This window comes from Dissoconium aciculare (assembly GCF_010015565.1).
Source record: "Dissoconium aciculare CBS 342.82 unplaced genomic scaffold K489scaffold_3, whole genome shotgun sequence".
In the NCBI taxonomy this organism is placed as follows: domain Eukaryota; kingdom Fungi; phylum Ascomycota; class Dothideomycetes; order Mycosphaerellales; family Dissoconiaceae; genus Dissoconium; species Dissoconium aciculare.
In genome coordinates this window covers 915,418-935,174 of record NW_022984953.1, presented here as the reverse complement: position 1 = coordinate 935,174, position 19,757 = coordinate 915,418, and the positions used below count along the sequence as shown (strand labels likewise).

General features: G+C 51.4%; 7 protein-coding genes across 7 annotated transcripts; 4 read left to right on the top strand and 3 right to left on the bottom strand.

Moving 5' to 3' along the window:
• Positions 1-2,086: 2,086 nt before the first annotated feature.
• On the top strand, positions 2,087-2,745 carry K489DRAFT_149293 (uncharacterized protein). The gene is made up of 2 exons (XM_033599207.1): positions 2,087-2,662; positions 2,730-2,745. The coding sequence occupies exon 1, from the start codon at positions 2,192-2,194 to the stop codon at positions 2,492-2,494; it is 303 nt and encodes a 100-aa protein (XP_033462153.1). The 5' UTR covers positions 2,087-2,191; the 3' UTR covers positions 2,495-2,662; positions 2,730-2,745.
• K489DRAFT_377659 (actin-related protein, ARP4 class) lies at positions 2,730-4,931 on the bottom strand. Its single transcript, XM_033604205.1, has 4 exons — positions 4,738-4,931; positions 4,148-4,664; positions 3,995-4,089; positions 2,730-3,939 (listed from the first exon to the last, which is right to left on the bottom strand). Exons 1-4 carry the CDS (start codon positions 4,790-4,792, stop codon positions 3,167-3,169), a joined length of 1,440 nt encoding a protein of 479 aa, XP_033462152.1. The 5' UTR covers positions 4,793-4,931; the 3' UTR covers positions 2,730-3,166.
• A 107-nt stretch (positions 4,932-5,038) lies between these two features.
• Positions 5,039-7,254, top strand: K489DRAFT_399357 (MBOAT-domain-containing protein). The gene is made up of 2 exons (XM_033606962.1): positions 5,039-5,948; positions 6,008-7,254. Exons 1-2 carry the CDS (start codon positions 5,127-5,129, stop codon positions 6,965-6,967), a joined length of 1,782 nt encoding a protein of 593 aa, XP_033462151.1. The 5' UTR covers positions 5,039-5,126; the 3' UTR covers positions 6,968-7,254.
• On the bottom strand, positions 7,170-8,022 carry K489DRAFT_368311 (S-adenosyl-L-methionine-dependent methyltransferase; the record flags this gene model as incomplete). Its single annotated transcript, XM_033602937.1, has 3 exons — positions 7,170-7,423; positions 7,479-7,771; positions 7,844-8,022. The coding sequence occupies 3 exons, from the start codon at positions 8,020-8,022 to the stop codon at positions 7,170-7,172; spliced, it is 726 nt and encodes a 241-aa protein (XP_033462150.1).
• A 617-nt stretch (positions 8,023-8,639) lies between these two features.
• K489DRAFT_387201 (uncharacterized protein) lies at positions 8,640-9,566 on the top strand (the record flags this gene model as incomplete). Its single annotated transcript, XM_033606301.1, has 2 exons — positions 8,640-8,904; positions 8,983-9,566. 2 exons carry the CDS (start codon positions 8,640-8,642, stop codon positions 9,564-9,566), a joined length of 849 nt encoding a protein of 282 aa, XP_033462149.1.
• An 835-nt stretch (positions 9,567-10,401) lies between these two features.
• K489DRAFT_149198 (Metallo-dependent phosphatase) lies at positions 10,402-12,538 on the top strand. Its single transcript, XM_033599206.1, has 2 exons — positions 10,402-10,993; positions 11,051-12,538. The coding sequence occupies exons 1-2, from the start codon at positions 10,870-10,872 to the stop codon at positions 12,403-12,405; spliced, it is 1,479 nt and encodes a 492-aa protein (XP_033462148.1). The 5' UTR covers positions 10,402-10,869; the 3' UTR covers positions 12,406-12,538.
• K489DRAFT_429423 (DUF1744-domain-containing protein) lies at positions 12,355-19,525 on the bottom strand. Its single transcript, XM_033608371.1, has one exon. The coding sequence runs from the start codon at positions 19,371-19,373 to the stop codon at positions 12,672-12,674; it is 6,702 nt and encodes a 2,233-aa protein (XP_033462147.1). The 5' UTR covers positions 19,374-19,525; the 3' UTR covers positions 12,355-12,671.
• Positions 19,526-19,757: the final 232 nt, after the last annotated feature.

Here is a 19,757-nt window from a genome sequence, read left to right as displayed (position 1 = left end):
AGAGTCCCTGGCTTCCAATCTTCTCGAGAGGGGATTCCCTTGAGTCTCCGGAGCAACGTCGTTTTTGAGACCTTATAGTCTCTCGCTGCCGCTGCTACGGAGCGGCTGGCACCTGATCTGACAGCTGACATCGCAAGCAATAGACTCCCCTCTTTTAGGGACGATTGCACGCGTTTTGGTGTAGCCATTGCGTGTTGAAGTTGACGCGTTGTTGTGTTCAAAATTGTGGACCGCGTTGGGGTATGGACCGCGTTGGGGTTCCCCGCGTTACCCATGGGCGCGATTATTTACATCATCTTTCCTGCCCAGGTGTGCTTCAAACCGGACAAGCGCCTTTCGGGTCTTTCGTGATGCCGATTCCGCTGAATCCGGGGACTTTTGTCTGCGCGCGCGCTTCACGGTGTGCGCATCGTCTTTTACCCTTGATCGCCCATACGACTATTCCAGGGCGTCTCAATGGAACGTTGACCTACTTAGCAGCGCCCGGTACCATCGTGCAATGCCTATCCAGTAGCTCATTGATAGTCTGTTCTCCTCATTTGAATCATCGTACCCGGGTGACGTTAAAGCTTTTCTATTCGTGAGCAGCAACTCGGCTATCAACATAAGGCGCCACATCCGTACAGTCCACATTGTCGACATTGCCTTGATAGCAGCTAACGACATTCGTCGCTCTCGCGTCGGCGGCGTGGCTTCTTCACGATGCTTAGGCGCCAGGAACTGTCATTTGGGTCTCATCAGTAGCCCACACTAGGTAGACGGACCGATTGCTGGGTGCTACAGGGAAGGCCTTTTCTCGCGATGATTGACGTTAGCATCTTCCGCCCGCGCCACGATGTTGACGACGACTTTTAAGGCGTCAGTCGAGGTAAAAAATCATCGCCAGTCGTCTTGGCAAACAACACGACCACGAAAACACGAGGCGCGAGAGTCACAAAGAAGCCGAGGTACTCGAGGCTGCACTACGGATGCTGCACTGCACCATACAGTAGATACAGTGGACAGCAGTGCCATGATCTGACTGGAATGATCTCTGGCACTGACCACCGCAAACATACAAGCACACCTGTGCAGTGACCAGACCGATAGCGTCTACTCCTAAGCAAACAGGGCGTGTTACTGGTGCCATGTATTGTATCGTGTGCTAGCGGGTGATCAGACGGATGATGTTGATGCTAATGAGGACCTATGCATGTCGTCGTCGACCACCCTCTACCCTCCACCCAATCCTGTCGTCGGAGCACGCGGCGTCGACCACGATGATCCCTGCAGCATTTAGTCTACGTACGCATCCACCTTTCGAGTACATACAAGGAGGACGATCATCGAGCGTTTAGGTATCAGCTATTATGTACGAATTCGGTAGGCCAAGATAGCTCAAGCTCCTAGCCTTGCCAAGTGCCGTGATGATCTTGGTCACGGCAGTGCGGTACCCAGGCAGGCACTTCGAGCGACGGTTGAAAGCTTCCTTTACGGAAATAGGACACAACCGGTTGCCGGACGGTCGTCCATCACGGCTTCTCGGGCCAAAACCGGAGCAGGACACGCCGGGACAGAGGGAAGATGGAACGATTGCCTTTCTCGAGACAAACCCTAAAAGTCCGAGGCAGGAGGATAGCATCACAACTACCTACCTAGGTAGGTACTGGCCGATCGTACAGGTGAGATCCCATCCCGTCGTGCTATGTATCCTGGTTGTCTGCATCAATACGGGTACATGGTAGACCACTCCTCCGATCAATAGAAAGGATCTCGAAAACGAAAACGACGGTGATGATAATGATGTCCGCGCCAACTTTGACGAATTCTGCCCAACGTAGAAGACAAATTGGTATTTTACGGTGTCAATTTAATCCTCGTCAGCATCATGATGTACTCGAGCTGTGTGAGACGAGCCATTCCCGGCGAAACAATTGGTGGCTCCATACATATTTTAGGTACATGTACTGCTCCTACCAAAGAAATGTGCGGTGCGCGTAGTTTCCTCCGGGTCGGAATTCTTTTGACGCCTCCTCTTCCTTCTGTCTCTTTCTCGGCCGACTCCACCCCAACGCAATCTCTCCAACGCCTGCAATTCCGGCCTCGTTGTTACTGTGCGTTCAAATGATATTGGCGTCCGAGGGCAAATCTCTGGCGGCTTTTTACACGTGGTTGATGACAGGAATTGCCTGCCATCTGGGTGTATAAAGTAATGTTTAATAGAGTTCACCCAATTGCGCCGTGGCCATCGTGGCGCACACGCACTGCGGCGGCCTCGACACTGTCCACGCCGGCTCAGGTTTGCTCAACACAAAATTCTTGGCTTTCTTCCTCACGATCAAGGTCCACATCTCTCATGAGTCTACAAAGATGCAAGCGGCGCCAAGATGATGACGAATCACCCAACTCCGCACTTCGAGGGGCTCCTGGGCAGCACGATTCTCGAACCTCGTCTGTAGATCTTCATTGCCAAAGTCCGGTTCCAAGTGGTCATATCGCAATCGTACATACCTAGTACAGCACAGTACATGACGATACATTCATCAAGGATTTTAAGCTCCGACTAGCTGTGAACACAAAATATTGTTAGGAGCTCTAGGCCAGCACGTCAAATTTAGACTTCGTTCACGCTGCCACGTTCGGCCCGCGGCGAGCCTTCACGCGTCGAAATATCCACTCCAAGGTGAGCTGCATGGCTGTGCCGAGGCCGACACAGAGACCAGGGCGATCATTTGACAATTCGAGACAAGGCTTCAGCGCATTGGTGTTAATCCACTTTGGCGAACAGAACAGCCATTTCCTGAACCAGCGGCATGCAAGAACGCTTATGTGACAAGGGCGGTCTTTCCGATCAATCTACAATACATTACATCCCAGCTCCATGGATCTATTGATAGTCAGACAATCTCCTCAGCCTGTCGCCACGCTCTGTGGTGATTCGATGTGATCATGCCATTGAGGCTTACATCCTGCAATCAAGTGCTGATGGCCATCACCATAGAGAGGAATGCCGAGTCATGGGTGGTAACGTTCTCCGTCTTCGTCTCATGCGCAAGGCTTTCCGACACTACCGTCCCTACTGCGATGGCTGGTCGAAGTCTTCAGAAATGCTGCTCGCTGAGCGACTATTACGCCAGCATGTGTTTCCCCGTTGTCATGACACAACGCTGAAATGTCTCCGTAAGGCTCATTTGCACCGTTTATCGACGATGCTTGCTCCGAACTCATCGTACTCCTGTTTGCTGATCCACATTTGATGGAATGTGCCGAGACTTCCAAGCACACTTCCACCGATCCATGAACCGAACCTCCGCTCGGCGGTGCTCGTGTTGGCAATGACACGAACCTTGGGGTTTGGGTATTTCAGGGCGAGGTCGCTCTGAATGCGCTCAGGCAATTTCTCGATCAAGCTCCCGGCACCCGTGATGATGACATTGTTGAGCAGAGTTGGCCGAGCGTCGACGTCGACCGCATCAACTGCGCGACGGATCACGCTTGTGATGGTCTGTTCCGCTGTTGGAGCCGTATGCTCGGTAGATGAGTAGGCAGCAGAAGCGTCAAATAGCCCCTCCGCAACTTTGAAGCGCTCCACACCGAAAACATTGTTCCATCCGTCTGGAAATTCGAATGGTCTGGGTGGCAAGCTCTTGAGAGTCTCAGCATTGGTCACCGTACCTCCAGGTGCCGTCGGCGAAGAAAGACTGTTTGGGCCTGGCCACGCTGTGACAATTGACTCCTTGAAGGCGGCCAGGACTCGATCCTCCTCGAAAGTGCGGAAGGATGCGCTGGGTGCAGTGTCGAATTTCTGAAAGGTCGCCAAGCTTGGCGCGCCAGCATCGACAGGTTGTTTGCTAGCGATGGCGTAGTAGGGATTTAATGGCACTGCCGGTGACAAGGAGCCGAACATTAATCGTAGCTGTGTGTTGAGCCATGAACCGGCGAGCGGGGTGTGACTTGATGCTATCTGAAGGTCAGCTCATTGCTCTCTGTGCGTTTTCATAGAAGTCCATTTGACCTTTCCGTAGCACCATGCCGTCGTACAAGGCTGTTACTGAGGTATTCAGATGACCAACGTCGACGATCAAAGCGGTGGCCTTTCCTTGGGAGTACCTGTAGATATGTATGGTCAGCCTCTCCAGCTTTGCAACACGTATTGAGCTCGACATACGCTGCTAATTGCCCAGTCTTGGCCAAAAAGAAAGCCGGAACATTCCAATCTTCCATGGCCAGCTCGATTGTCTTTTCTCGTGCCTTTGACGGATTCCACGCAGGTTCACTCATTAACAAAGGATTGTCGCTCAGTATCCGCTCATGCTCTTCCGTTTCCTCGACCGCTGCATCCATGTCCACATCTCCGTCTCCATCCTGGTTTTCCTTGGAAGCCGGGTCATTCAGTCCATTCTTACTGGGTGCTGTTTGCCGTGGGCCGGTGAGACGAGATGTAATGCTGTATTCCCATAACCGTGCAGCAGTCTCCCAATCCTCGACTATTCCATCTGCGTTATAGGGATTTGCGATCTCGGCGCCTGGTCGGACCAGGTGTATGGCATTGTCCCCGTAAAGTTTCTCGCCCGACGAGGTCACCACATAGCTGGTCGGGATGACGGACTTGGGAGTGTCTTCACCTGCGAAACCTGCTCGAGTGGTAAAGCTGCCCGGATCGAGAATGAGCGCGTTGATCTCATCTGCAATTGAGGGGAGTTGTCAGTAAACGTCACTTGCATTTCTGGTGTATCTTCCCAAGCACATCAGACTGACCACCGCCGTATTCTTGCGCCGCGGGAGCTTGTGTTGGCGGGATCGCTGCTGCCATGACTACTTTTGTGCGAGTCCTGTGATAGCGAAATGCTTAATAGATCTTGGTCCAGTATCCGGGCAGGAAGAGATTGGCTTTCCTATGTCGTCACCTATCGCACCGCGCGAATCGCAAATCGCGGGAATTTCGCAGCTCGCGACGCGTGAGAGAGCTCCGCCGCGTACAGTCCAAGACTTGATGACACACTTTCCCCAATTCCTTTCCCCGGCTTTCGTACTTATTTTTAACAACCACCTCAGAGTAAGGGGTCCAGGCATTTCGACACCACAACATCAGCGCTACAACGCGAATGGGTCATCGCAAATAAAAGACAAGGACGCATTCACCGAGCATGATTCGACCTTGGGAGCTTTTCCGGGCTGAGACCCTTGACATTCGTCTCTCGCCAACGACAAACGCACCTCTCCCAAGCGCAAAGCCGTCGAGATGGAATACTTCGGAATATTACCTTTACTACCTGGCATTCCTTACCATTCCGGTTTTGATGTTTAAATCAGTATACGATGTCTCGCAACCTTCTCATCCGATGTACAAGCATTACGCTCACCTTTTGTCGCCGGGTTGGATTCCCGGGCGGCAAGTTGATAACTCAGATGCGCAGTATTCGAATTTCAGGGACTTCATTCCCTACATGGCTTTACTCTTGACCTTGCATCCACTTTTACGAGTCATTGCCAACGTAGTTACTGGGTCTCCAGCTCCTCGCAATGGGGCAAGCCAATCGAAGAAAGCCTCAGCAGAACAAGCGGACTGCAGATTGAAATCCCGAGTCAACTTTGATCTAGTTTTTACTGCCATTTTTATGGTTGCACTTCATGGCATTTCCGCCTTCAAGATTCTCTTCATTCTCTACGTCAATTACCATGTGGCTATGTCTCTGCCCAGGAAGTACGTTGGTGTTGCGACCTGGATCTTCAATATGGGAGTTCTGTTCAGCAACGAATTATGCCATGGCTATCGATTTACGGATCTATCGATCATTCTCTCTTCAACTCCAATTAACGCCAACACTAGCCTGGGCGCCACTATCGACAGCTATGGTGGACTCATCCCTCGTTGGGAGATTTTCTTCAACATTACAGTCCTTCGACTGATTTCCTACAATTTCGATTATATTTGGATGCTCGAACGCGGCACGAGCAATGCCATCGAGGTATGTACCGGCATCCTTCAACTGCGTTATTTGATCTGTTGGTGGCTAACACACTCCAGAAGAAATCGCTCGACCCTGCTGCACTTCCCGATAGGGAGAGGGTTGCCATGGGAGCACAACCAAAGGACTTCACATTTCCCAACTACGTTGCATTTGTACTTTATGCTCCACTTTACCTCGCCGGTCCGATCGTGAACTTCAACGACTATATTTCGCAATGTCGCTATCCGTCAGCATCGATTTCGTTCTCACGAACCTTTCCGTACGCCGTCCGCTTCCTACTCTGCCTCCTCACCATGGAACTTGTTCAGCACTACCTCTACGCTGTCGCCATCAACAATGCCAAACCGGACTGGTCCCTCTACACTCCATTCCAGCTTTCAATGCTGGGGTATTTCAACCTACACATCATCTGGCTGAAGCTACTACTTCCATGGCGCTTCTTCCGACTTTGGGCTCTCGTGGATGGAATCGATCCACCCGAGAACATGGTCCGATGCATGTCGGACAATTACTCCGCCCTTGCATTCTGGCGAGGATGGCATCGCTCGTTCAATCGATTCATTGTCCGCTACATCTTCGTTCCACTGGGCGGCAGTCGAGGTTTGTCAAAGCCACGCATGATCGCCAACTTCCTCCTGGTCTTCACGTTTGTAGCAGTATGGCACGATCTCAATCTTCGGCTTTTGACCTGGGGTTGGCTCATTACTCTATTCGTCTTGCCGGAGATCATTGCCACGCTGCTCTTCCCAGCGAAGAACTACAGGAATCGCCCAAATACGTACCGCTGGCTGTGTGGCCTCGGCGCGGTCTTTAACATTCTCATGATGATGGTCGCAAATTTAGTTGGATTTGCTGTCGGTGTGGATGGTCTGAAGGGACTTGTGACTGGCATCGTCGGTGACCTGGGAGGTAGGATATTCTTCGTCGGCGCATGTGCCACTCTCTTCGTGGGTAGCCAGGTCATGTTCGAGTGGAGAGAGAGCGAGAAGAGGAGAGGCATAGATTTGAAGTACTAGTTTCCTTCATTTCTGCGAATAAACACATGATCTCAGCCTGGCTAATAATTTTAATCATCAACGCCCTCGGCCTGACCAGTAGATGGTATCAATGGCTCAAAACAGCGATTTTACAGCGCCGGCACGCAAAAGTATACCCATAAATTGGCCAAGGCCGTCAAAGAACGCGCATCCCCAGGACAAATTCATTGGGAGTTGTGCCTCAATCATTCCAAATGAAACGCCCGAAGAATACACATAAAGCCTTGCTCGCACCGTACATGCAATAATGCACCACCTTCAGCTTCCGATGTTCATTGTCCTCTCCGTATTTGGCGATCTGCTCGAGATCCGAGTTCCTAGGTAGGAAGAGCACGACTTCGGTCGGCTTCCGCATGAATGCATCGTGTAGCTGTGTCAGTGTGTATGGTTGCATCAGAGAGAGGTCAAAAACGTTGGAGGTCGTATATGATGGACCTAGAATTACGAGCTGTCAGACACAATTCGCGTTGTGGGATTGATAGCCACATACCTCCCCAGGGCGGACTCCCGAAGATGACGGCGTTCTGTGCGACACTATTCAGCCGCTTCTTCAGGACGGTGAAGATGTCACCTTGGATCCACCAGATTTTATCTTCGACACCGTAAATTTTGGCATTGTGCTTGGCGCACGCAAGAGTCGCGGGATCCTTTTCTATGGCAAAGATCTCGTCCCAACGACCCGACAAGGCGAAGGCAATGGTATTACCACCAGCTCCGGCGAAAGCGTCGATGAGAGTTCGCTTGTTGCTTGGAGAAACCTCTGCCAACTGTGCGGCGATCTTACTGCTTGCGGGCGTGTGATCAATAAATATCTCAGCAGGCTTGAGCATCTGCAGGATTGTGTGATCTACTTACAGTGCTATGGGCTCTGGGGTGACACCAAACCAGGCGTCATATGTCATCCACACGCCCTCATCGTATCTCGAAAAAATGTCGTAGCGTTGGTGGAAATACTTTGACAATTCGAATGGAACATCGTCAGTATCCTGGTAATGGTGAACTCCTTCGGGTAGAGTCTCTGCTTGCTCGGCCATCAAAGTGATGTGCGGCGATTGGATGGCTTGCTCAGCTCCAGATATGTAATGCGCGGGTCCTTATGTGGAATTCACAACGGGTTCAGTCAACTGGGAATACCAACTGCGATCCCAGCCAGTCAAATTATGTTCATGACCATTCATAGGCACGTTCGCATGATCCCAACCCTGGGGTAAAACATCTTCGCCCCAACCCTAAACCGTGCAGGACCTCGAGACTCTCCGAATGCAAAGAAGAAGGCCTTTATTCACTAGACACGACTGAAGCTGCCTGCAGGCTTTCTAGCAGGTCTGGACATACGGACCTCCGAGTATCGATATACTATTGTTCAACCACTCGAGCCATATTGCCTGGGTGCACTTGTGTAGACGGCCAATGTCCGCGTCCTTTGAACGCGTCATCTCACAGGGACGATCGGACTAGAGGGCTGACGTCTGCATTTTCGCTGGCCCAAAAGTCGCGCAGATGCATTGAGAGCTAGAATCTCTGACATAGTGAAAAGTCGGGAATTAGTCGTGGACGGAAGTGTGTTCTGGCGCGAGAGGGCTAAAGCGGAAGTGATAAAGTATTGTCGAGACAGCAACGCGTTTTGACTTGGAAGATTGCCGTCGTAGCGATGCCACGATCCGAAGGTTACGGCACACTGCCATCGACGGAGCCTCGACTCAGTGAGGATCAACCTTCGACGGCATCAATTCACGCTCGACCTGTTCTATCAGAGCCGAAGACGCCGGGATGGACAGCACGCTTGCACGATCATCTACACGTGGATGTCAATAACAGATGGGCCGACATACCTCTGCTGTTATGTTACTTTATCACTGGCTTGCTGGATACGGCCAGTGTCACAACATGGGGCAGTTTTGCTAGCATGCAGACCGGTGAGTGTGCCTGCCGCCAAGGACTTCTCTAGTGATTGCCGAACCCGAATCGCCTGCTGAATGCATCGACGAGTTTAGGAAACACAATCTACCTAGGCTACGGTATCGTAGCACCCTCCGAGAGCAATCGGTGGATTCGCGCGGCGGTCTCTCTGGTAAGCTTCTCGGTGGGAAGCTTTCTCTTTGCTCGATTTCATCGCTTCTTTTCGCCAAGAAGACGATGGGTGCTGCTCTTGTCATACATTATACAGACATTATTGATTGGAGCTGCAGCGCTCATGGTTACGCTGGGACCTCGAACCACCAAAGATGGCCCGATTACTTCATGGGTGCTGGTCCCCATCGCGCTGATAGCATTGCAGTCGTCCGGCCAAGCTTTCATGAGTCGAGTACTGAAATTTGGAAGTTTGACCAGTGTCGTGCTGACATCGATTTACTGCGATCTCTGGGCCGACGAGAAACTATTCGCGGGGATCATTGCGAACACCGAGAGAAACCGACGAGTGGCAGCGCCTATCATGTTGCTGTGTGGAGCCGTTGTCGCGGGCGTGTGCGAGCGAGCTGAGGTCGGCATTGCGGGCGCTCTGTGGATGGCCGCTGGTTTGAAGGCCATCATAATCGTTCTATGGTGGTTCTGGAGAGAGGATGAGCTGAGTTCCTAGACGTTTGTGTGACTAACGTGTTTGATCCGCCGCATTACAAGTCAGATGTGATCGCCATGGCGTAGGCACTCAGATATGCCCACGACTTAGATCGCACTGGTTGTCGGGCCAAGCATTCTGCTCATGGAAAGCTTGTTTGGAGGGTTAGTCGGGTCCATGGAGCTACAGGTATCGGTCAAATAGGACAGGACACCCCGACAACCTGATGAAGCCGATTCTGGGGGATTGGTGTTCTACTCTACCTTAGAAAGCTGATGTGTGTCGTTTTAGTCATCGGCAATACAAGTATCATATCAGTCATGGGGGGAGTGGCCCGTCTGATTTGACTGATGCCTGGACGACTGCAACGAGGAAATGCGAGTACGCCGGACTACAGGGTCTGGCAGACCATGGTCGCGAGAGCCCAATTCCCAGGTCTGAGAGATGGTCATCTGGTGCAAACATCAATGTCGCTTGGGCTCGATGCGTGTATCTGCACGTGTTTCATGCGAGATCGATGGGATGCTCGCCGATGGTTGCTGGATGTGTTCTACGCGTGGGGATAGTGCGAAGGTGCGAGAGATCAGAGAGGGTAGAGCAGGTCAATGTTCTCCCAATCAATAGTTATGCATTACATCGAGTATCCTTGTCCACCACTTCTTATGAACACTGCAGTAGTTGCGTCGTGAATTGATAATGCCCGTCCATCGATTTGTCCAGCAATAAACACGTGCAACATGGGGTTTGACAGTTCGGCACGCCCTACCCGCAGCTTCTTGACCACATTGGGCTTGTCTCCGCGGACCGTGGCGAAGATCTTCAGAAGCTTGACTCAATTCCGACCACTCGCCGTGGAGACGATGACCGTCGCGACGACGATTCATGCTTCATTCGGGGTTATGTGGCATGCATAAGCCGTCCCTATGCATTCAGCTCCAATGATCTTCACCACGAGCAGCTATTAAACGAACCTGAACGACGCTTGATGAATATTCCCGAACAATTTGAGATGTATTCCCCGCCAGACCGCATTCAAATGGCGTCGCCCTCCAGAGACCGCCCGCTCGGGCCAGACCACATCGGTCGCAATGCCGTCCGGACGAGTAATTGATTAGCCTCGAATGGATGCCGGCATCAACGCTTGCGTAGCTACGATGTTCTTGCCACGAGAAGTACAAGTATTAGTAGACCTGCCCGGCTCGTCGTCGAGACATCGGGGCAATTGCAACACTTCATCACACACGAGCATTTCTATTGTTATCGTGCTGGATACCATTGGCAAAGCTTGTTGCTTTAATCATATTCCTTACCGTTTTCACCGATCATGGCTTCTTTACTCGCCCTGCCATTGGTGGCCATCACCGGCGCGCTTGCCTTTTCGTATCCTCAGATCCCAGCTGATCGCACAACTCCATTTCAGCAGCGCATCGCTGTGAAGGGGGCGAACTGTGAGTCTCTGTCACGTCGGAGTGGTCGTAGATGTCGACGCTGACAGTCTTCATTAGCCATTTCTGTGGGCTGGAACACCTTCCAGAAATTAGACCAACCCTGCGTGCAGTTTGGCATTTCCAGCAGCTCTCTCACTGCTCAGTCGTGCTCTACCGACTCATACACATATGCTTCGTCTCGAACATGGTCGAACGCGGTCACACTTTCCGGCCTTCAGCCTGCAACGACATACTTTTACAAGATTGTGTCGACCAATTCCACTGTGCAGTCGTTTTTCAGCCCTCGTGCCGCCGGAGATGATACCCCTTTCAACATGGACGTTGTGGTTGATCTTGGTGTGTATGGGCCAGATGGCTTCACCACTACCAAGCGAGACACCATTCCTCAAATTGAGCCGGCGCTCGAACACTCCACCATCGGCTCCCTGGCTCGTACCTACAAGGACTATGAGCTTGTCATCCACCCAGGAGACTTCGCATACGCTGATGACTGGTTCTTGAAGCCGCAGAACCTCCTGGACGGCAAGGATGCATACTCAGCTATCCTCGAGACCTTCTACAATCAGCTCGCGCCGATTTCTGCTCTCAAGCCGTACATGGCTGGTCCTGGCAACCACGAGGCTGCCTGCGAGGAGATCAACTACACCAGCGGTTTGTGCCCGCAAGGCCAGAAAAATTTCACCGACTTCCGCAACCGTTTCAACCAGACCTTGGGTACTGCCTTCCTCTCGTCTAGCAATGACAGCTCAGCGCAACACTCCGCAGTGATCGCCAAGGCTCTCGCCAACCCGCCGTTCTGGTACAGCTTTGAGTACGGCCAAGCACACGTTGTTATGTTCAACACCGAGACCGACTTCCCTAAGGCTCCAGATGGCAAAGACGGTAGTGCCAACCTGAATGCTGGGCCATTCGGCGCGACCGGCCAGCAGCTCGCTTTCCTCGAAGCTGACCTGTCCAGCGTCGACCGTACTGTCACACCCTGGCTCATCGTCGCTGCTCACCGTCCCTGGTACTCAACCGGCGGTAAGGGCAACGTCTGCGCACCCTGCCAGGCAGCCTTCGAGCCGCTCTTCTATAAATACGGTGTGGATCTCGCGCTCTTCGGACACGTGCACAACTCTCAGCGATTCAGCCCGATCTACAACGGCACTGTCGACCCTGCCGGACTCAACAACCCCAAGGCGCCCATGTACGTGGTCGCGGGCGGTGCTGGCAACATCGAGGGCCTCTCCGAAGCTGGCGCGAACGCTACAGGAAACGTCTTCACTTATGACGGCGACTTCTCATATGCGCGCGTCAAGGTCATGGATGCGAATAATCTCGGTGTAGAGTTCTACAACTCTCGCAATGACACCCTGCTCGACTCGAGTGTCTTGTACAAGGCTCACGCCGAACAATTCGTTGTCCAGTAGCTACTCGATAGATCAAGCTGAAGTATCCCAAATCACCTCACACGATCCCATTGAATGTAATGTTGTATCGTCAACTGAAAAAGTAAAAAAGTCTCGGGTCGCTTAAATGCCAATGCTTCAGTGCCACGTCCGCTCTGGGACCAATATCAATCCTGAACTCCGCAGCTAAACACCATCCAACAGGAAAAACGCACAACTGAGCCGAGAGGTATCCTGCTTGAGCCAGCGAGAGGGGAAGAATCATCTCAAAATCAACAAGCCGAAAATCACAATCCATCCTTGACGGATTTGACCACAACTTCTAACATCCGTAGCCCATAGAACGCCGCAACACTTCCATACACTCGCAATTGCTTCAACAAATCCTCCTTGTTCACTGTAGCCGTCCATTCGCCCGCGCAAGCACAATGTTCCATAAAGTCATTCGTCCGGAGCCGCGCGCATTTTTTGCATTTCAGGTCTTGCGTCATCCACAACACGCCCATCTTTTGGATATCGCTCAACAATCGCTCTTCGATATGTAGACGGTCGAACACGGCGCTACAGTTCTCGCACTTGGCCACCAACAATGACTGTGAACTGCCCTCGACGACGACTGAGAGGTCGCCATCCTTGCAAAGATCGATGTCGCGAGGGACGCAGCATTCAGGGCAGTTGACCTGCTTCAGAGAGAGGCTACTGCTGGGATTGACAAAGGCGCCGTCTGAGCTGAATTCGCGGATCTCGAAAAGCTGGAGGAGTTCCTTGCGTAGCAGACGTGCTTCCAGGGTGATGGTCTTGTCGAGACTAAGTACTTGCATGAGAGCTTTGACGAGCTCTAACACAGCGTTTCGAGGGGTCAAATGAGAGCCCGGAAGGATCGGGAACGACCAGTCCTGCAGAAGCTCTTCGTGCGCCGCTTCTAATCGTTGGCGTTTGATGAGCTGGGCGATCTGCTTCTTCAATGGCTTGGAAATTGTAACAGTAAGCACGTTTCCAGGAGTGGTTTGATCGTCCTTCTCGGCACTGTTGAACATCGGAGCATGAATTGGCAGCTGGGTTGCTCGTGGGGTATCATTGATGGCTGCGGTCGGACGCTTGCGTTGATGCATCAGCTCGATGTACTCTACCACCCAGTCGTTGAAATTTGGTTGCAAAATCGGCGGCAGGAAACTTGCAATTTGCCAGTGCATGATGGTGTCCAGAGATTGTTTGTCTGCCTCGATGACTTCCGTGCAGCCTTTTCCTCCGTAATTGAACTCATCGTACCACACAAGATAATCCCAAAACTCTGTGATCGTCAAATCCAGGAAATGGAATGCTGGCTTTGAGCTGATGGTCTTGAGGATATACTGGCTGTAAGCGAATGCATTGCCTACTTCCGATTTTGACGTTTGAATCAAAAGCCGGCCGGCGTTGGCAAACACCACGTGTGAGCCGACTCGGCGAAATTCTGACATGAGCTGCTGGAAAGCTTTCCTCGACATGACTTGTACGTAGTAGTGCAGGTTACGATCGTAGAGATGGGAACTTGGACTCTCGACCCAACGTACAAGATGCTGGACCAGCACGTCCGCCATCGAGCTGCCTCCCTTGCAGGCCTCCTGCCACCAACCACGAACCATCTCACGCAATGCGCCAATGCCGGCAGAAGCAAAGGCGTTCTCCGTTTGGATGGTCTGTGCAGTCTCATCTAAAGCATCTTCTTGTGCACCAGCGCCGGATATGCCCATCGGATCACTCCCTTCGGCTTTGTCCAAGACAGCTGCAGAGAGAATGGTGTTGATGGCCAGATTCTTCACCTTCAAGTCGATGCAAGCTGACGAATATGTTCCTGGCGTGTTGATAGCTGGCATGTCAACGACTTCCATGGAACTCAACATATCATCGCACTCGTGTCCAGCATGATCTGGCCTAGCATCGTTCGACCACCATAGAATCACTCGTTCTTGCTGCAGCTTGCGAGCATACGTGATGTCGATCAAATACCTTGGGTCATCCAATTTCAGGTTGCACAGGGGGATGTTACCGTATCTCGAGAATTCAAGCAGATGTGAAACCCAGAGGCCAAGGTCTAGGTAGTGCGTGACAAGTCGTTTCGCCACGAAAGATTGCCATCCGAGTGGAGGAAATTTCTTGTCGTTCTCGTCAGCGCGAATGTGTAGGACAGGGAAGTTCTGTAGCGCTGGTAGGTCATGCAGGAGCACCTGTGCACTTGGCGACTGCAGAATGAGCATTGTCGGTCTTGCCTCCTCCTTCTGGAACTTTTTGATAGTGTCGCCAAGTTCTTGCAGTGCACGTCGCTGGGTAGTGACCTGCACCGTTTGGAAGTGAATAGCGTCCTGGTACTCCATGATCGTTTGCCATGGTGCGCCTCCGGTTTCCTCCATTTTGCGAGCAAGCATTTCTTCGTAAATGCGGTCTACATTAGGCATGCTCTGGTCGCTCCGAGCTCGATTGAGGATCACGAGCTTGGCCTCCGCTCTTGATGAGGAGAAAAGACCATAGACCTGTCGTTCACCAGCACTTATGTGGTAGAGGGCGTAGTAGCTCATTGCGCTTGCCGCACTCAGATATGGTTCTTGCGGTGGTACTGTTCGCAATGTCGAAAGATCAAAGCCCTGTTCCAAGCCTCGACCCAACACTCCGCGTTGACTCTGATCGAAAGTGCAAACGCTGCCAAGATCAAGCATCGCACGTACACTGAGAGGCACTTGCGTTTCGTACACGCCTTCCACACTGGAGTGATGAAACAGAGCAGCCAGCTGATCTGCGTCTCGGGTATAAATTTGTTCGTTCATTGTGAGCTTGAATAAATGTGTCGAGGGATGGCCGTTTGGTAGGGTGTGGTTCACAATCTTCTCTGCGTGAACACCGTCGATGGATACATCCGGAAGATCGTCTTCCTTCAGATTCAGGTACACTTGTCTTGGGACGACTACCTTCAACTGATGCATTTTCTTATCGATCAAGACAAAAGCACGAACTTCTCCGGGAACTTCTGTCTCACGGAGCTGTACAATTTGCCAGTCACTTGTGTAGAGCAACTCCGCTTGATTTCGAAAGAATGTGCCAATAGCATCGTTAGCATCGGCCCTCTTCTCGCCGAACAATTGACGTCTGCGTGCCCGCGCAGCTTTCTGAATTTTCCATTTCTTCTTTTGATATTTCAGCCATCCTCGATAGTCATCCGTTATTGACGGCATCACATCAGGAAGGCTATCATACGGATTCACCGAGGTAGGGACAGCGGGCTCTGCTACCTTGCGCTTTTGAGAGCTCACAATCTTAGCTGCAGCGGCAGGTTTTAGTTTTGACATGGGCGTCGCGCCGAAGTCTTCCATATCGGTACTTCGGATATTGTTGATGTTACTATCGAGCTCAGCCAGGGGCTTCTTTGCGAACATATCCGTCATTTTTTGTTGCTTGAAGACATCGTCTTTTATGCGGATCCTCCGGTCGAGCCAATCCGGATGAGGCACACGGGGAACCGGGTTGCGGACCTTTTGTAGAGCAGCAGGGATCGTGATGAGTTTCTGAATGACCGAGCCAAGTCTTTCTAGGTAATACTGCCAATCAATGACTGATCGAGGATCCATATCTCCTGGATCCTCGCGCAGCCATTTACGTAGGTAGTGACGCTTGACCGTCTCTTCAGCGGAGAAAATGGCCACGGGTATTGCGCGCTCCGTCACAGGAGCATTGCGTGGCCTCGATGAAATGATGTACTTGCAATTTAAACCTTTGTCCTTGATCATTTGCTCGCCCAGGAATTCTGCGAGACGCTTCGCCGTTGTGATCGCGGTGGACTTCTGCGCCCCATATTCCTCCAAAGTCTTGGCCATGCTCTTGTTCTCACAAATGAGATCGATCAGCTCTTCATCAGAAAGCGTGGACCCAGCAGAATGGAGGACATCGAGCCATTTGTTGGCGACAGTGGCGACTGCGGCATACATCTCTGCGAGTGTGCTGCCCTCGAGAAAGAATTTGAAAATCTGTTGCTGGAAGATCTTGATGAGCTTCAGTTCTCCTCTTCGCTTGATCTCGAAACCCTTCAGTTCTGCAAGCGTTCCGTCGTCATTGAAGACTGCATATCGTTTCTTCAAGTTCTTGTCCTCTTCCTTTGAAGTTGGCAACATCATTGCCTTGTATGGCCCGTCAACCTCGAAAAAGATGGAGTTGTCGCTGTGAGTCTCGTATTTAAACGTATTGGAGTCTACCAATGTCTGATATTGATGATTTGTGAATTTAGCATGCACCAGATGGTTGAGCATGACACATGGGTATGAGATTGTGACCTTCTTGCCGTTCTTGAGTTTGAAAGCGAAGTTCTCTGGAAATGTAGCCGGCAAGATGCACCAAATACCGTCGGTATCGAGTTCGAGAGGCCGGCCGATGCGTTCCACAAGTTGACGAGCCATCTGGATGATGCGTGCACCAGTCAAACAAGTCACACCTGCCATTTCCATGGAGTACCAGCGTGAACCTTTTCGCATGACATATCCGTAGAATGAGTTCAAAATGACCTTGTGCGCAAGCTGAAGGGAGTCGAACAATACAATCATTTTTTTGGCCTCTTCAACTTCTGATGACGGGGCGCCCGCTTTTTCAAGATCGCCCGCCTTGCCTTTCCAGACCTTTTGCTTTCCTTTGAAGTCGTATCTTCGATCTCGGAAGTCCTTGACGGTATCGACGTAGAACGGATTTTCTCGCTGGCAAATGATGGCCTCACGCTCAATCGTCCGCGTGTCGTGAATTTTGTGATAAATTTTCTTGCTGTAATCCGTCAAGCGCTTCTTTACTAGTGCAGTCTGTTCGTCCAGACTGAGGTCTTGAAATGAACGCGGCAGACTGTTCGCAAACTTGCCTGGAAATTTCTCATTCTCTAAGGCATGCCTGATCATGTTGTATTCATCTCGCTTGGCTGGCAAGAATTCGCCTCGCCATGACCACGGCATGCGCCTGTCGCAGGTCTTGCCCGGACGATTGAAGTCACAGGCGGCGCATACAGACTCGTCTATCATACTGTCCGGCTGTAGTCGATTAGTGGTCATGATGTTCGGATACATTGAGGCGACATCCAGATGGTAGATGAGTGGCCTTTCGGTTCGATTTGGCGTTTCCCTCAATTTGGTGAGTCGCTCAGCGATCTGTGACCGGACTTCGTCATAATTTGCGACATCATCCATGGATTTTTTTTCTTCTACAGTAATGCAAAACTCCAGTGCTGAATCGAGGTCGCGAAGGAGTTCGTCGATCGCGGTCGTGTCAACAGCAAAGTTTGTGGGTATGTCTGCTCGGAAGACACCAGCCTCGATACTCTCGACGTGACCTCCTACATAGGTCTCGGACTCTAACAAGTGCCCTTCCCAGAACGACTCTCGAGCTTGGACATGTTTGTTTGGCAGGATGATCTCTTTCTGATACGCTTGAACCATGAGTAACATCTCGCAAAGAGTTCCAGTACCTTTGCGAAGCACATCGTCCGGGCCCAGAGGAATGATAGTGCACAATGAGAAGATGAAAGGGTGCACGTATTTCATGTAGAGGTAGTAGGTTGCTACCGCATCTGACACCGAATACTCTGCAAGCGTTTGTGGCCGTTCGGAAGCATAAGGCGTCATGAGCTCAGGATCCAACTCGTCTGGGTCATAGCCAAGTTTGGCGACGGTCACGGCTTTGAGACCACGACTGCCCTGAGGAAGGTAGGAATCGCGGTTCACCCACGCAAAAGCATCCATGTGAGCACAGTGCGTGGATTGATAAATGTCTTCGCTGTTCTTGCGGAATCCAATCTCCTGATACATATCAATGCCATGGACACTTGCACGAGCCTCCACAAATGGCCAATCGAAGAAGTCGCCGTTGTAGGTCACGATGATGTTCGGTCTTGCTTCCTTGATACAGGCGAAGAAGCGTTCCAGTACAGCCTCCTCATTTGGCTCGTTAAAGATAAGAAATGGCCCTTCAAATTCAGGCTTCGGGGTGTAATCAAAGTCTTGAATGTCTTCTGAAACGATCTCGCGATTAGTGATGAGGAAACCCTGTCCATCGATCATGTATGAAATCATCATAACCTGGTCGATAGTCGCATCAGGAAATTTCAAGGGGAGCTTCGTGGTTTCGATATCAAAGGCTAAGACAATAGGGTCTGCGCGCTGCAAACGTTCTTCAATACAGCTGAGTGAGACGTGGCCGTGCTTGGCCTCGACGGTGTACCATTTTCCTATCCGGATATCAAGGTCGATGGCGACTCTGACGTGGTAGGGAACATCGTATTCTCGAATGTCGACAATGAAGTCGCTGGCCTCCAGAACGCTAGTCGGCCGCCGATCTCGCTCACCTTCGTCTTCAAATATGTCGAAACCAGCATTGGCGCTCGCTACTTCTGCATATGTGTCCATCGCGCTGACTTTCTTCTTGTTCTTTTCCGCGATGGGCATGATAGATCTCCGCACAGCAAGCAGATCGTTTACATTGGCGAATGTGAGTTTGAGGAAAGTCCTTCGATATCCCAGCAGATGATTTGGCATGTCGAGATCCTCTTTGTCCACCTTGTCCACAGCTCGGACCAGGCCTTCAAATGCTCTTTTGACCCACTCCTCAACCTCCGCTTCCCTCCCCATCTTTACCGCAATGAGGAAATATGGCAAATACTCCACACTCGCCTTGAACGTGTCTCCTTTATCGCCAATGAAGTAAAAGTCAACTGCCGCCCGCCCACCGGGGGTCTTGGAATCTTCGATCGCCGTGCTGTGCATGTTACATAGCCATCCGATGCGTTTCTTGCCCGCCTCGAACCGCTCGAAACCCTGACTGTCATCGATACGATTCGCCAATCGCGTTGCTTCAGTTCGTTCATTTTGTGATGTGATTTCTGAAGATCGCAGGGTCGAGATCTCTGCAGACTTGATCTTCTTGGTTTTGTCGTGAATGTGTCCTGGGCCAGCGCCATAGCGCGAACGCCCTTGATTTCTTCTGACGGGCATTGTCGTAATTGTTGTGAATACTGCCACGTAAATGGCCCTCGTTTCGGGTATTAAGTCATTATTGATGTCGGAAGGAATGAGAGGACTCGGTGATATTTTGTAAGAGGCGTGATGGTCGTTGCGTCGTGCCAATTGCGAATTCAGTATTCGTGATATGCAGAGCCCGCAATTCGCAGCTTCACCTGAACATGTCCTATTCTAATACTGTAATTGCAGACGCGTTCTGGCGCACGCGTCGCGGGACGCGTGGGAACAGGCGTGTTAAAGTGGGGATGAGGTAAGCCACTCTGCAGCGATTCGCCCCCGATTAAACCAGAAAGTGTCGTCATGCGACTTGCCGATGCATTGATAACCCTAATAGATGTACTTGATGAACCTTGGAAC

Bases quoted from the DNA above. Each gene is read 5' to 3' on its own strand.
- K489DRAFT_149293 (XM_033599207.1), top strand. From the start codon at position 2,192: ATGTTTAATAGAGTTCACCCAATTGCGCCGTGGCCATCGTGGCGCACA.
- K489DRAFT_377659 (XM_033604205.1), bottom strand. From the start codon at position 4,792: ATGGCAGCAGCGATCCCGCCAACACAAGCTCCCGCGGCGCAAGAATAC. The intron at 4,090-4,147 runs GTATGTCGAGCT...ACATATCTACAG, and splicing joins AAGACTGGGCAATTAGCAGC to GTACTCCCAAGGAAAGGCCA. The intron at 3,940-3,994 runs GTCAAATGGACT...ACCTTCAGATAG, and splicing joins CGGCATGGTGCTACGGAAAG to CATCAAGTCACACCCCGCTC.
- K489DRAFT_399357 (XM_033606962.1), top strand. From the start codon at position 5,127: ATGATTCGACCTTGGGAGCTTTTCCGGGCTGAGACCCTTGACATTCGT. The intron at 5,949-6,007 runs GTATGTACCGGC...AACACACTCCAG, and splicing joins GCACGAGCAATGCCATCGAG to AAGAAATCGCTCGACCCTGC.
- K489DRAFT_149198 (XM_033599206.1), top strand. From the start codon at position 10,870: ATGGCTTCTTTACTCGCCCTGCCATTGGTGGCCATCACCGGCGCGCTT. The intron at 10,994-11,050 runs GTGAGTCTCTGT...AGTCTTCATTAG, and splicing joins CGCTGTGAAGGGGGCGAACT to CCATTTCTGTGGGCTGGAAC.
- K489DRAFT_429423 (XM_033608371.1), bottom strand. From the start codon at position 19,373: ATGCCCGTCAGAAGAAATCAAGGGCGTTCGCGCTATGGCGCTGGCCCA.